Genomic DNA, 16,534 nt, shown 5'->3' with positions numbered 1-16,534 from the left:
TGCAATGCAGTAACACGGAAACATACAAACAGTACAAGATCTCAGATTAACAAGTTTTTATTCACGTTGGTTACAGTTGTTATTTTAATGAACAGTAAAACATTTTCATATTTTGTATGTTAGAAGGAGGGTGATTCACATGTTCCAAATTTCGTTTGACCACAGAAAACCAGACCAGTAATTTGTTATCAGCAAATTTGAGTTTGCCCACTTGAGTCATCCATAGTTTCTTAGTTTCACAAATGATAAAATTAAGTTTATTACACACACGCACGCACGCACACACACACACACACACACACACACACACACACAAAGACCCTGACAAAAGGACACAATTTTCACATTTCCTCTGTCTTTTCAAAAGAAAATAAATCTCTACAAGTATAGAAAAAACATACTTACCTGTAACGCACAATTAGACAATGTTATGCCTCAGAGGAAAAGCTCTCTATAAGATGCTGGCATTGCTGAGGTGGTTAAGTAATGTTTAAGCCATTAATGTTTCTTGTGAGGAGTTTCATATAAAAGATCTATAAAACCAGCATCTGAGCACTTTTTAAATCAACAAATGTTTTGCTAATGAACTAGTTATTCTGTCGTCAATAACGTCCCGACAATGGGATGGATAAAACCACTTTTGCAATTAAATTAGCATCATTTTCTAATAAAATGGTGGATGTCCAGAAGATATGCACCATTTATAGCCACAGACGTGATGTTTTTTCTCTATAAACCCACTGACACTACAGACTTTACACCTTGAGTTATACTTTTTGAGATTTGGCTAGATGTTAAAAAAAAAAAAAAAAAAAAAAGGCAGAAAACTATTGAGGTTAGGTAAACAGGTGCGCAATGTTTCATAGAAATCAGGTGTGAATTCAAACAGTTGGGTAGTTGCAATTTCTCCCCGAAAAAAAACAAAAAAACTGGAGTTTGAAAAAGAAAAACAACCACAAAAAAAAAAAAAAAACCCAACAACATGCAGTTTTAGAAAGATTTGTTTCGTTTGTTAATCATTTCTGTTTTGAGCTTGAGCCAGAGTGGGATGATCCAGATGAGCCTCTGCGCCTACAAAGAGATAGAAAGAAAGAGACAAAGAGAAAGAGAAAGACCATGACTGATTAAGTGATTTGGTTCTTGAAATCAAAACAAAGCATAAAAAAATGTATTGTACGAGAAAAAAAAATAAGCGCAATTTTGTCACATTGTACTGCTATATCTCTGAGCCCTGTGTATAATGCAGAAGTACGCCTGGTATCCAGGACACCATGTGTTACACCAAACCTTTCAGACGAGTGCGATCGTGCGCGTCTTTTTTTGCGGCCACCAGAGGAGGACCTGGAGCGACTCCTCTTCTGGCCTCCCTCAGGCGATGACGAAGGGGAGCGAGACCTCTTCTTTGAGGAAGCAGACCCCTTTCCTGATCTGGAGCTGGATCTTTCAAAGGGGATAAATAAGCATTCCCATGAGGTCAACAGATATCATTACACAGATACTATAATAACATTATCAAAGGGACTGAAATTGAACATTCCCCAACATCTCTAAACACTACAGTAAATACTAAAACTTTTTTTTAAAAGTCAGAAACTGCAGGTCTGACCAACTGAACTTTCAGAAGAACAAAGCTGAACCCAACAGAAAGAAACTGCCTAACTTACAGCCCTAATTGCCTGCTAGAAGACACAGTGCCAGATAAATTGAGAACTGGGACGCTGAATAATCAACAGCTACAGCGAATTTAAAATCAAGCACAAAAAAGTTCTTGACATCTACACTGAAAACAAAAAGTCAAACATTCCCAAAGAGATTAAGCTAAATCTCATTGCTCCTCACAGCACCCTCATTTTCTAATTCATCTGTTTTATGTTGATGAAAAGTCAACTTCTTTTCGGGCTTAGAAGGACAAAGAGTTCACTAGAACAACCACTGGCTGTTTATACACACACGCTCTCCTGGAGAGTGTATGTGACCTCATTCACCTGGAGTTGGACCTGGAGCGAGAGCGAGATCTGGAACTGGATGAGCTCCTGGACCGGGATCTGCAAAACACCGACATCAACAAAAAAAAAACACAACAAATTTCCAATTTTTCCAAGAAAGTTAAAGACCCTTTGGTGAAAACCCAAGAAAAATAAGTGTTAAAAAGATCAGCTTTTTTTTTTTTTTTTTTTTTTAGAAGGCTTTAAAATACACTTGTGCCAAGTTGCGTTGATGGCATGAATTATCTATAAATAAACTGAACAGTAATGAACATCAGGTTTTAAGAGGCAAAGAGGGAAAGAAAGAAATTGAACATTAAAACAGAATTATGTGATGAGATTTGAATAAAGATTTGAGCTGATACTGACATTTGCCTGGAGTTACCCTTGACCTGTACCCTTTTACCTGGACCTAGACCGGGAACTTGAACTGGACGAGCGAGATGATGACCGCGAGGAGCCGGAGCGACTCCCTTTCTTTTCTTCACTAGCATCTAAATCGTACTTGGACAAATCTGCATCATCTTCATCTTCATCATCATCCTAACAGGATTAAGATCAAAAGCACATCAAAAACTGTGATGTTCATGTATCTATATATTCAGTTTCATATACGTTCTTTATGTCTGACTATCATACTCATTTTACAATGAACAGTGTGGTCAAAAGTTTCAGACAGCAACAAGTTAGGGGACCACTAACATGAAACTACTGAATAAAATCTCTTACGTCAAGTTTGTATTTTGAAAGATCTCCATCTTCGTCATCGTCATCATCGTCATCTTCTTCATCATTATCATTTTTTTTGGGTTCCTCTTTCTTGTCATTGTCCTTCTTGCTTTTTCCACGATATTTCTTTTTTATACGGCCAAACTGTCCAAAAGACCCCATGTATTTTTACAATGTCATCAATATGTACTTCAAAATAAAATAAAATAAATAAAAATTCCTTTTTACCTCATCATACTCGCCATCAGATTCCTCTCGCTCATTGTAGACTAAATTCTCTCTCTCATTGAATCCTCCACCATATCCTGTTACATGCATCAAGCATATGAAATTAAACAAAAACTCATAATGTTGCAGTCAATATGCAGAAAAGTTAACGCTAAAATTTCATTTTGAACAAAGGCAAAGCTATACCTGTCCTTTCCTCCAGTTTGGCATATTTAGGGGTGTTGCACATGTTGCACTCTGATCGTCTGGCCCAGTTTACATTGCCACACCTAGATTTAAAGCAAGAACAAGTGCAGCTATTAATAACACTGGTATATTAGGGACTCAAATTCATAAGCAAGAGAATGAGAAGAGGACTCTTGGGTTATTTACAAGAGCAAACCAACTCTCAACAGCAGTTTCTCAGCAGCAGTATCAAAATTAACCGCCTTGTAGTCGAAATGTCCTTTTAAAAAGTAAACAAGAAAAGCGGTCATCAACCAGAAGAATATGACAAAAATCTATTCTTGTCATTAACTGCATATAATCCAATATGGGTTGGATTTGGAAAAATGTAAGACAGTAATAGGCAACCCCAGTCCAGAAGTGTTACCAATACAATTTGATGGAACTAGCAACTTACAGTAAGTTAATGATAATAGCCAATATTTAATAAGAACTGCACTCAAAGATGACCACCATCCTGCAGGGTATAGCTGTGCACCTATGTTTTATTTTTAAGCATTCCTAAGGACTCTGTGCTCTTCAACTGGAGCTGAAAATATTGTAACATTAATTCAAACATGTGAACGGCAAAAGAGTGATCTATAAGATCAAACATTTCTCAGTAAGCCCCGCTTCCCCTTAATTACGGTTACAGACAAAGTAATTGAGTTGCTCACTGTTTTACATATATGACAGCTGCAACGAAAACCTTGTTCCACAATGTTTTTGTACATTTTCGGACACGGAAGTCCACCAAATGGAAATTAAATATTCCATGGAATTTGTTAAAAAATATAAAAAAATAAATACAGCATTAATGTCTCTAGTTTTAATGTTCTGCTTGAACAGATGAAAATCATAACTTAAATTTATGACAACCAGAAAATAAATGTTTTTGTCTTCATTTGGACTGAGGTTAAATGCTTGGGGACATTAAATGCTCTGTTTTGATTGGATTCAGGAAACTGAATAAAATAAGTTTTATTCTACCCTCTCAGAATACCAGGAATCAGTGTTACAAGTACCCCAGATACAGAATTTTTCTTTTATTTGAAGCATAAACCCCATTAAAACAATGCAAGCTTCGGGTCTTTCAATGTTTCTCTATGGCACTGAAACACTCCGTGGAACTGATTCTCGAAGGCCACTGGCTCATCTGTGTTCGAGGGGAGGGGTTTGCCAATAGGTCAGTTGGTACATAGTATCTACAGCTGTAACGTTTGTTTAACTACACATATGTAACAACCCACTAAATGGTATGTGTCAAGTACAAATGTGTAACAGGACTAACAGCACTTTTTGGTAAAGAAACATTCCCAACACTTTATATTAAGTTAACAATTCTTATGGATTTCCAATGTAATTACAACAGTAAGTTAGGCTTTTCATATAAATTGTGGTTGGTGTCCATAGTTTCTCAGGAGTTATCATGCAAGTACACTGGTATTACAGTGCTTGCACCAACTTCAGATCCAATTCCCCCAACTTTACACATTCCTCTCTTCATCCCTAAACCTACCCATCGCCACCCCTGGGATTTTTTTTACCCAATTACCCTACATATTGTTGCTACAAAAGGTAGTTTTATTATCCCTGTTACACAAATATTTAGTGCAGTAAAGAAATGTGTTGTTACCAATGTCCTGTTATACATTTGTACTTATACAAACCATTCCGAGGGTTGTTACATGTGTGTGGTTACAGAAATATTACAGCTGTATATACCATGCACCAATTTGTGCTTATACTGTTATTACATACTATGCAAGTACACAGGTTTTTCAGGGAACTAAATATAAACTGGTATTCATTGTAATATGCCATCAAAGTCAGCTGCATCTTTTTAGAAAGTATAGTTCAATGTTTAATACATCCACTACTCCACAGTATTGTAAAAGCTACAATGTTATATTGGTCACATCTTCAAATCACACAAAAACTCATGGGGCAGAGTACACGAAACATGAACTTTGGTATGCAGCGCCGGCATTCACATGTCTATGAATGGAAGTTAAAGGAATAAAGTGTCGTGTGACTGGCACTTCACAGTTACAAGTTTCCTAGATACACTTGAAGGCAGCATTTGGTATTTCTCTATCACTTGTGATTAGGGATGAAGCTAAACTCTGCAGAACCGAGCCTGGCAAAAACCACGACTCCACATCCACAAACTTCAAGGCTAAACAGGAAAAGTAGCACCGCTCAAAAAGCTCTGTGGCATGTCACTTATTTTTTTACTTCGACATTTTTAAGCGAAGCGACCCCATTCATTGCTCTTCATGACAGGATATCATTATACTGTGTACGTTTATTCTGCTCCATTAAGCAGGTTGAACAGCGTGGGATTCAAATGAGAAGTAAAATACGAAGAAGTCAGAAGGAATGGTTTCCTTTTATGGCACCGAAACGAATTTAAAAGAAATACTGTCGATGTAGAAGGGTAAGAAGGGCTGAAACATTTCAGTTCCTGACATTGTATTCAACAGATACTTCTTTGTGATATTAATCATTTTGAATGCATTTATAACACACATTGAACATGTAATTTTATAGCAATACCCACGTTTTGCATTGCCAATCGTTGGCACTGAAGAGACCTCTGCTCTTCTCAGCCAGGGTCTTTCCGATCTCGGTTCCCCCTGCTTTCATCATCTTTGCTTCAGTTGTCTTTTCTGTTTAAGGAAAGTTGGCTAATTAGTTTAGACTAACCATGATGAAGTACTACAAGCATGGTAAACATACTAATACTCCTTCTTGTGACACACCCCTAATATAGAAAACGTAACGAATTTAAAAACAATTGCAGTGCGCTTACCTCTGCCACATCTGTTACAACTCGTTCTTCTGGCAAAGTTGACATTTCCACACCTAAGATATTACACATACAAAACTAGTAATGTCTCTAGAAATTATAAGCATCATTCAACACTCATGCACACAAAGAACAGGCCAACTCAATGGCATTTTTAAACAACGAGACGTTCCATTGGTGCACAAATTGAAAACAAATGCAACTTAAAAAAAAAATAAAAAATAAAAAACTGGTAACGTAGCCCAGGACATTGCGACTACTAATGAAGTAAGTTAACTTAGCAGTCTGCATTTAGCAGACTCGTGCACGGAGCTTCTGACTAGCTAATCGCTTAACCTAAGAATATGAGAGTGTAACTTTAAAAAGTAAAGTAATATTATTTTAGTAACAATGCTCCAGTGGAAATGAATGAATATCCCGTTTAATTTTGATGAGGAAAATTAAGTAGACGCGTTTAATAGCTGTTACAGGCCCATTCACACACTGTAGCCGTGTGCTAAAGCTAACAAATGCTATGCTAAGAGAAACGTGTGCTCTTCTCTCAGCCAACACTGATTTCCCCAGAACGTTTAAATTGTTAGTAATGCAATACATTTTTGTATTAACCATTGGGCTTTTAGATAAACCTCTGCACAACAAGTCTTACTTTTTATCAGGACAAATCCAGTCTCCGTCGCTAACGCGAAAACTCTTTCCCGACATGTTCGTCCTCTCGGCTGCACCCGCCACAAATCCGCCAGAGAAATGAAGAACTCCTTATGAGTATTGCTATGTATTTATTACACTAATACTAGCTTTTGAAACTAACAATACGGGGAAAAACAACACTTTACAGAGTATGAAAGAGCGTGCACAGGAATACGTGCGCTACACTCAAAGACACACGGGTTGCGGCTCATTATCTAACAGGCTCCCTACATAGGCATGTTTTGCACGTGATGCGCGGAATCCAGACGTAGAGTGATGCTGTCTAGATAGGGGGCTGGCTAGGTTTTGAACTACAGCCACAAATCTGACGCGCAGCATTACTAGCTCCAATTATCATTACATACGTGCAGTGAAATCTAATTAGATTTATTTAAGGTTTCAATTTATGTAAAGTAATTGTGACAATTCATACAGAGGATGAAAACAGACCAAAGACATCCATTTTAATATTCTGGACCATTTCATTATGAGTCATTTATTTTTCAGGAGCTTCAAATAAAAAATACACAACAATATAAACCACCTATACAAATAAATAAATAAAACCATAGACCTAAATAAAATCTATTTAGCTATTACTCAGTTAATTCATAATTAAACATGTATATTTTTTATTCAGTGCCTTAGGAAGATATAGCTAGACCTATTTAAGAGGTATTACATAATTGTATGATTATTAAAAACATTAGCTGCCAAAAAAGTTACATGCATTTCAGTGCTTTTAAAACATTTTCAGCTGATTCTTCCGTACGGTAGCCTATATATATATATATATATATATATATATATATATATATATATATATATATATATATATATATATATATATATATATATATATATAATTTTATAAAGTAAAAAAAGTTAGCAAAGAAGTCCTTTGCACAAAATGAACATGTAAAATGTTCAGCCAAAATCTTTCCAAAACATAATGAATACATATAGCAGTATTTAATTTCTTTAAGTTTTAATTTTCTCTTTAAATGTGTCCACTAGATGGCAGATTGCATTCATCACACAACAGTCTGGAGAATTTGTGCATTTGGCAGCGTCTTCTTCTGTGCTCACTACAGACTTGTTCCCATGTTAACATTTACACATGCATCACAGAAAAGAGTAAAAATCACAGACCTACATGCCATTGCCATATGCGAGGAACATGCAGATATCCACAGACATATGGTGACATATCTCTGAATCTTTCCTTTCAAATGCTAACCTTATGCGATGCCTCACACGTTGTGCCAACATTTTGCAGACCTTGGTTCGGTTCGGCATGAAGGCACACGCGTTACTGGGCCAGATGGAGTTGAGACATCCCTCCCACTGCGAGTTCTCAGTCCTGCAGGGACTTAGATAGGACCCATCCTTGCTGGTGCTCACCAAGCTAAGCCTGTCCTCCATTCTCTGCCAAACTCATGCTGTTTCAGAGGTCTCTTGCACAGCTGGTGCATTGCTTATGAGTCAGAATGCCCACATTGTTTTTCAAGTGGAGGTGTTTAAAAATATCTGATGCCCACATTTTACCATGGCCATTTACATAAACACGTTTTTGGATGGACAGTTTTTTGAAGAATGTTACTTATAAACGATAAATAACTGAACGCAACGTTGATGTAAATGGCAAAGCCTTAATAGCGAAGACTTTAGCATTTACGCCTTTTTAGCTCACACCCTTAAATCAAATTGTCTTTGTAAAACAGCACCAGCCAAGAAAAAGATATGTAAATGTATTAAGATTAGCTTTCCTTTCCACCATGTTTGTGTATGTGTGCATAAAAAGGACAAATACACATTTCTGCAGGAGCTCATTGAAATGAAAACAAGAACTTGGATTATGAATAATACATTTCTTTATTAGCAGAATCATGAGAAAGAACACACTCTTCTGAGAGTGCATTCTTTTTTTTTACTATTTAAAAGCTCAAAACACTCCTGCAACATTTTCAGCATCCTCATGCCTCCCCTCACCTAGTGCTTTTAAACAATCAATGATAATGTGTTGTCAACGCAACTAACAGCCATTATTGATCATGGGTACAAATGAGACTCCGAGCCAACGGATGTCACTGTCCAGTCTAGTGCTTGGTCATCCTTGGGATGTTCCACTCAGGTGCTTTTTTGACAGTGAAGGGTAACCAACAGAGGTTTGAATCCCTATATGAAGACACCTGGGATTTCTGGGTCTGACAGATGGTGGAAGCTATTCTGGATAGAATAGGGTTGCATTACTTTGACACTTTAGTTTAACATCACCATAATAAGCTAATAACGGAGCATGCACCGATACAAGAAATGACTCCTTCCTTCTGCAATTCAAGGAAGTTCTACGTGCAGCTGCTCTTGTCAAATCAAAGGCGACATAGCTGAGAACAGCAACAGAGATCTTTTGGTTTGCATGAGTGGACGGTGAGGTGCTGTCAGCTTGCTGTGCTCTTATGTAAGAGGTGAGGAGTAGCTCAGGAAAGCTGACTGCCAGCTGTGCTGGTATTTGGATGAGAGCTCCTGCCTTGTCACCTCATTGTAATCTCTCTAATGCATATTCATTGTCAATGCATGGGAGCACTTCTCATTCAGAAGGTCATCCGCAGTGGGGCTCCATTGCAATGGATTTTTGTGCGTTGAATAAGTCAGAGGGAGGACAGCGACACTGGATAAATATTCCCATCTAGATGAGTGCTATCATGTCTTCATTTCTCTTCTCAGAGGTGACCTCATGCTCGTAAGCTGAACGGATAATAATGTCATGTACAATGTAACGTAAAGTGACATTGTATAATATAATACATCCTGCTTTAAAAAAATGCTTGTGAGGTGAGAAAATCGCATGTCCCATGTCATAACAGTACATTATACAGGGACGTGGAAAAAGGGTGACCTATCATTTATTTAGATATAATATTTTATTATAAGATATGTATCTTGTGAAAAAAAGCTTTAAAGTTTTTGACAAAACTTTACTTTCTATTGTAATATATGTTAAACACAACAAAAAAGTACATTACATTAAGTACATTAAGCAAGTACATCAGTGTTCAAAATTGTCTCCTCCTCATTAATTCGAAAGGCCAAGTTTCTAATAATAATTTATAATATGAGGTGTACAATTGACGTAATTTATTTTTAATTCATTGGAAAATTTATGTTATGTTATTTTCATGATTACATGATTTTAAACAACTTAAAAATTGTAAAGAATAGGAATTTAATAGAATTTTCATTCCAAAAATGAAATTTTGCTTAACCGTTGTTCTACACTGCACGTTTGTGACTGTCGGTTTTCAAAGTCAATAAAACATTTACAGACAAGACCAAATTAATGATCATGGCTTTGACAATACTTTGAGGTCTCACTGAGGACTTTGAGAACAAGCTTCCTGTGGCATAATGTTGTGTGCAGGCGCATGCTCAAACGGTAGCTGATGCTGTTTGTTTACAACAAAAAATGAGGACTTATATGCAAATGGTTGTCTGTAGTCATAGTTAACATCTAGGACAGCCGGTATCAAAACTAAGAAACCTCAAACTGTGGAGTCAGCAGTCAAAAAAGAAAGCCACACACATCTGTGTCAAAACAAGTAAAGGAGGAAATAAAGACTAATGCAGATGGCCTTTTTTTTGTCTGAACAGGTAAGATACTTCAGTGGCTCAATAGGCAGCAAGCTATCACTAGCACACTTGTTTGCTTGATTCAGATTGTTTTTCTCTTGTTTTGCTATGGTCAGTGAGGTAAATTGCACTTGCTTTCTGCTATAGCTATGTGTGTGAGAAAGCAATTCTGCTCTGATCTGCTTGAGCAATCATTACAACTAAACCCCAGTAATGGGATTTATTTTAAAACATTTATTTGGTCAAAACAAAAGCGTCAGATAAGTTACTTATTAAGATTTATGGGAAGGGCCATACCTATGGAAATGACAGATTCATTCTGTTGTGGTGATCACAGATTTACCTAATTGCACGTATTTAATTAGTATTTAGTATTACATATTTAGTTTTTATTATTAAAAATAATCTTTTAGATGCTATTTCATGAGCCAGTCTCATCACATAGGCGGAAAAGTTATTTCTATCTTAAAATGAACGAAATGACAAAACTACAATTTTCTATTATAATATTTTGAATGTGTGTACATTTCTCTCATGACACCCACTTGTAAAATTCATCCTCATTTGATGACTAGAAAAATATAATGTGAAGAGAACGCTCCCACCTGTATAAATCTATTGTTCTACAATCAGATCTAGTGTCGCACAGATAAAGCATTTCACAGATTGAAAGGCAATCTCCTATGACAACATGTGCCCTCGTGCTGGTGAGACTGAGCAAAATGCAATATCCAAACCCCTCATTCCCAAACAAGGCCAGTGGATCGACTGCAGTCATAATTCAAATGTTTCTGTCAGAGCTGTCACACAAGTTCTTGTGTAATTGGAATGATTCACTTTCGGGAACCACTTCAAAAAGAAGTGAAAATCGATACGGTGGAATATGAAGCATCCTCGCTCAGACAACTAAGGGAACACATTGACGCATCGCAACCTCCTTCTCTCCTTCTCCCTTCATCCATCGCTCTGTCTGGTACAACATATGTTTGTCAAATCCTTAGTTCTTTTTAATGAGTGTTCATTTGAATGATTCACTGATATTACGCTGAGGAATATTACACTGACGCTTAAAGGGTAATGTCATTTAGCAACAGTATAGTAATCTCGAAAGAATTTACTATAATTTTGCATAAAGAATATTTCATCATAACGAACTCTGCACATACAAATCCAATAGTCCATTATGGCTTGAAAGGTTTAGAGAAAGGACATTAACCTGAGTTAGGCTTTGTACTGCACATTATATATGGAACAGTCCATTTAATTCATGCGCCCTTATCAATTATGTAAGCCATACATAAAATCTCTTCAATCAAATATGAAAAACAGTTTCATTGTTTTCCTAATATAGAACAGATCATTTCAGGGTGAAGTAGTAACATCTGAAGGCTCCCGGTTAAGCCTTTTTCCCAGATTGGTTCATCATCTGGATCCGACAGGGCTGATTCAGTCAGTGATAAACGTGATAGGTGGGAATTTGTCCCATTATACTGACAACACTTGATAAATGCCTTGTAAACAACAAGTCACAGCTGTTAATGTATCATAATAATCCTAGATTAGGAAGAGCTGGCCAGGCCAATCAATGCAATTAAGCCCTGACAGAGCCAGCTCATCCACATGGTGCTTGTGATCACATGCAAACAATCACAATTGCACGTCATCTTAATTCGCAGCAACTGGTTATAGCAGCTTTTTAAAATACCATTTTAACTCAGCACTAAGACGCGCTGGCAGAGTTTCTGCCAAAGCTGTCCTTTAAAACCAAATTACAGGTGACATTTCAGGGTGTCTGACCATCGGGTCGCTGAGGTAACTCTTAGCTTCATTGCCGCTCTGCATAGTCATGCCCCATTGAAAACCATCCAGAGTGTCTCCTTCAATTCACATCCAAATCTTATTTTTAGCTCTCAGGACATTTAACTGATGTTTTCTGGAGGAATATTTCAACTCCCCTGCAGTCTGGCCCTGCCATTATCAGAGTGATGGTCAATTGAGATGATCAATTTGCATAATGAGGCGTTAAATTGGAGCCAGTTTAGCCACCTTCCCCCGTATCCAGCAGCTTTTACCCTGTGGATGGGGCATGGAGGCAGACAACGGTCTGCTTATCCAGCACTGGCGTCAGTCTGCTAGTCTCCTCCTTGAATGCTATTGCTACTGAAGACCAAATGACCACTTTAACATATTAACGTAATGGATGAAACTGGCAGCAAATTGATTCCCTTGTGTCAGTAGAATAAATCCTTCACTCCTGCTTTGAATGCAAGACACTCATAGAGTTAATACATTCAACAACCTAGATGCTTATCGGTATCATACTTGGATAGTGTCGGGTAATTGCTTTGAAGAAGATCACGGAATAAAAACACTTTTTAAACTTTTGATAAATATCTTCATATATCTAATTAATATTCCCTGAGAGCTTCCTAGCGATAACATCATCAATTTTGTAGACTGTTAAACAGGGAAAACATTACGTTAGCCTTACTAAGCTGGATAAAGCCCTGCTGGTGCAGTTGAGTGTGGTGACCCCTTAAGACGCCATGGCAGAGGATTTATAATAACACATCAGTGACACTGTGATTGATGCTGGAAGATTTTGAGGGACAGCTGGCACACGATAGAGCCATCAGTGTTCTGTTCCTTGTCATCTCATACCGCTGTTGTTAAAAGATCTTCTGCCCTCGACACATACAGTACACGGTAGCTCCTGGACGTGGAGGAAATATGACACATACACAATGCCTTCTGCATGGATAACAACATCAGTGCCATCACTGTATGTAATGACATTTCGTTAAACCAAGTACAGCAGCTCTACCTTGCTGACAAGGTCATGAATTCCCATGCTGGACCACACTGGGCTGTGTTTCCCAAAAGCATCGTAAGTTTAAGTTGATTGTAGAACCATTGTCACCAATGGAGCTATGATCAAGCAGAAGAAGAAGCCTACTTTTACCTGTTGAGACATGATTTTTATAGGCTCGTAAAAATTGTGTTTGTGTTGAGTTTTGTGAAGGCATGACATTCAAAAGCATGCTTTTATTGTGCAGCTCTGCCAGATGACAATATAGTACAGATGTTACCATAATTTCAGAGTAACAGTACATAAACATAATAAGTATATATATATATATATATATATATATATATATATATATATATATATATATATATATATATATACAATTTTGACTGGACATTCTGACCATGAGTAAGAGCACAAATGAACAGAGAGATAGAGAGAGACAAGGTTATAGCAATACTCAATTTATAACTTGACTTTTCAAGTCTTTAGTGATTTTCAGTCAGAAGGCTGTGTTCCTTGTAAGGCTGCATATCTCGGCTGCCACGTCATCAAGCCCGGTTGAAGGACACCTTTGTAGCTTCACATCCTCCACTTGGCATGTTCTGAACAATGCATCAGGTGTAGACTTCACATGCTTCAGTCAGCCACACTGCTTTGCACATATTAAAAAAAAAGCACCATTGTGCTCATTCAAAATCATTTTGTAACGTAATAAAAAAAATTACATGAACCTTTGAAAACGTTATGAAAAGATTTACATGAATGTTAAACTGTCCATAATGAAAACCACTGGGAAACCTCAGATGTGGTTATTTTATGAACTGCATTAATAGAAATTCAGTTAATATAAAAATGTTTATTTTAATACATTTTTTTAATAATATTGAAACAAGGATTCCATAGGAATTGCATAGTTCTGGACTAATTAGTAATCTACCAACACAGAAATGGTAATCCTGTGAATCTTGTGAATAATATATGACAGAATGTTTAGATAAGGCATAATAATTATTCACTTGATGTCCCAGTACGCACCCCGTAGATGCCTTGTTCTTTGCACAAATACAGAGCATAAGTACAGAGTCATGTTTGTCCTGACATGCAATGTTGAAGAGTGTTTAAGAATTAGATAGCTGCATTTTACATTTCCACCTCTGAAACATACGTTACCATGATCAAAGCAACCAGATGAGTAGAGGGAAAAGCAATCCTTAAATGGCAGGTGATTATGTAAAGGTCACATTTCCTACAATTTGCAGCTCTTGGTAAAGAGGGATGACACATACATGGTTACATGGAAGTAAAAAACATGTGGTGACCTATCTAGAATCCTGTGTTTGTTCTTCTTGTTCACCTTTTGAAAACCACAGATAACATAAAAGCTGCCATGAATGTTTGTTCAATGCAAGAATCTCATCAGCAGAAAAGAAAAATCAATTTTTCTAACGGAGCTAAATGCAAAAATGAAAGCAGTGTAAGGAAGGTGATTCGAAATATGATAATGATGTTAGTAAATGCAGACTCATATTTTAGGACAGTTTGATATTTCAGCAATATCTAAACATTCTTATCTTGGTTTATTACTTCAAAATGTCATATAGATATAGTATGCTTAAAAAGGCTGCTCTCTGGTAACTAAAATATGTATTATGTATTAATATTATGCATTTATCCTCAGTAACATTGTCTACAGTAAAGTTCTTAATAGGAACCCTTTTAAAAATTCATAGACAGTCTTTTCATAAGAAGCAATTCTTGTCATTAGCAGAATGGGTGTTTTATTCAAAAGCAAGTTCACAGAGCAGAAAACACATGCTTTTTGTGTCATTTAAAAATCAATGAAGTTTTGTGTCTTGCTTTGAGGTTTTCTTCTGCATGACAAAACTCCCCCGCTGGAAAAATTAATTCCTCTTTCTAAACCAGAAAGAGTCTTCAGACCTTCAGTCACACAGTCAGTCTGTGGTGCAACGTGTAATGAGGACGCAAGGTCGTTTTTGATGACGAAGCCTTCAACCCACGTTCCATTAGAGTGACTGCTCGAGGTGATGATGGAAAACATCAAAACCCACAGATACCAATAACATCCTGACTTAATGAACCTCACAGGTACAGGTTTGACTCTTCACAGCCTCCGTTTTTAAATCCCAGTGTTTGTAATGCATAAAAAAATATTTTTTATGTTAAAGGATGTTCACAGAAAAATATAAAAAACAGTATGCCAAACCTGTATGACATTCATTCTTCACAAAAGGAGACATTTTAAATGCGTGTTATGTTCTCCATGTAACTACAGTTATGGGGGCTGGAGCTTTTAAGTTTTAAAAAAGAATTCAAAGAAATCATAATATATGTCTGTATGACTCAAGCTCTACATTTCAAGTCTTTCAAAGTCGTAAGATAGCATTGTGTGATAAATAAACCCGAAGAATAATTCACTGATCATTTTCCAGTGTTCTGATAGCTATTGAAAATGGATCAGTGACCTAGTGAGTCGAAACTGACAAACAGATCAAAGGTCTGAATAAACTGATTCATTGGAGAGATCTGATTCAAAAGAATGATTCATTTATGAATAGGATAACAATTCTATGAATTCTTATAAACATGTCAAGAGATAAGATGAATATAACAATTTACAGATGAAATGCACACAAAATGTCTTTTTGACATACGGCTGTCAACTGGATTTAGAGAACTTGTAATTTAGGGCTTGATTCATATGGACCACTTTTATGATAATTTGTATTTGTATGCATTTTAAGAGCTTGACAGTTACAATGACCAGGATATCATTTAAAATTTAATCTTTGTGTTTCACAGAAATAATAAGAGCTTATGAGTTTGAAAGAGGGTGAGCAAATGACAGAATATTGCTTTAATAGATGCAGGCCCTAGTCCAAAAAGGATTGGTTGCACTAGGGGGCACTATTGATGCACCCAGTATTGCTGATCATCCCCTCTCTACTGGGGGGAAACACCCCTTTTCATCTCCAACTATGCTTTAATATCTTATTTGATAATGTGTGAGTGTTAATTCGAGAAAGACACACACAGACACTCTATCCTCAGCAGGTTTCATGATGACATCAATCTTCATGCACTATTTATATTCAGTACTGTCATTCCAGCCGTTCTGATGAAACATTTCACATAAAACAATATATTTGTGAGTGCTTGTCTTCAGTACAATGTGAGTTACAGTGAATGTAATTCTTTGTTTTATAAAGTTGTTTGGTGACTGCTAAATTGCTAGCCCTCTTTAAGAAAACATCTAAATATGTTGCTATTTCTTTGTACAACGGAACGAGTTCACTCATCCCAGATTGTGCTCCAACCTTTGTATAATAGGCCAGTGACCCACTTCTCACCCTGTTCTAATGGCAAGCCATTTCTCTTTTGTTGTCATGCTCACTTCATAAGAGAAAAAAGACCTCATGAATGCTCTCT

General features: G+C 36.8%; 1 protein-coding gene across 2 annotated transcripts; it reads right to left on the bottom strand.

Moving 5' to 3' along the window:
• Nucleotides 1–41: 41 nt before the first annotated feature.
• On the bottom strand, nt 42–6,871 carry zranb2 (zinc finger, RAN-binding domain containing 2). 2 transcript variants are annotated; one of them, XM_043241816.1, is made up of 10 exons: nt 6,605–6,870; nt 5,962–6,014; nt 5,710–5,818; nt 3,129–3,211; nt 2,943–3,019; nt 2,715–2,858; nt 2,392–2,528; nt 1,986–2,045; nt 1,288–1,440; nt 42–1,071 (listed from the first exon to the last, which is right to left on the bottom strand). In XM_043241816.1, exons 1-10 carry the CDS (start codon nt 6,658–6,660, stop codon nt 1,017–1,019), a joined length of 927 nt encoding a protein of 308 aa, XP_043097751.1. In that variant the 5' UTR covers nt 6,661–6,870; the 3' UTR covers nt 42–1,016. The 2 variants fall into 2 exon arrangements, with proteins under 2 accessions (XP_043097751.1, XP_043097750.1); XM_043241815.1 differs by having other exon boundaries at nt 42–1,440; nt 6,605–6,871.
• Between the last annotated feature and the right edge of the window lie 9,663 nt (nt 6,872–16,534).

The sequence above is a fragment of the Puntigrus tetrazona genome, chromosome 6 (genome assembly GCF_018831695.1).
Source record: "Puntigrus tetrazona isolate hp1 chromosome 6, ASM1883169v1, whole genome shotgun sequence".
Classification (NCBI taxonomy): Eukaryota; Metazoa; Chordata; class Actinopteri; order Cypriniformes; family Cyprinidae; genus Puntigrus; species Puntigrus tetrazona.
Note: the sequence above shows the minus strand (reverse complement) of the source record. Positions and strands in the feature narration are given on the sequence as shown.

Coding starts and splice junctions, on each gene's coding strand:
- zranb2 (XM_043241815.1), bottom strand. CDS start 6,660: ATGTCGGGAAAGAGTTTTCGCGTTAGCGACGGAGACTGGATTTGTCCT. Junction 6,015..6,604: donor TGGATTTGTCCTGATAAAAA/GTAAGACTTGTT, acceptor GTAATATCTTAG/GTGTGGAAATGTCAACTTTG. Junction 3,212..5,709: donor AACGATTGGCAATGCAAAAC/GTGGGTATTGCT, acceptor CTTTAAATCTAG/GTGTGGCAATGTAAACTGGG.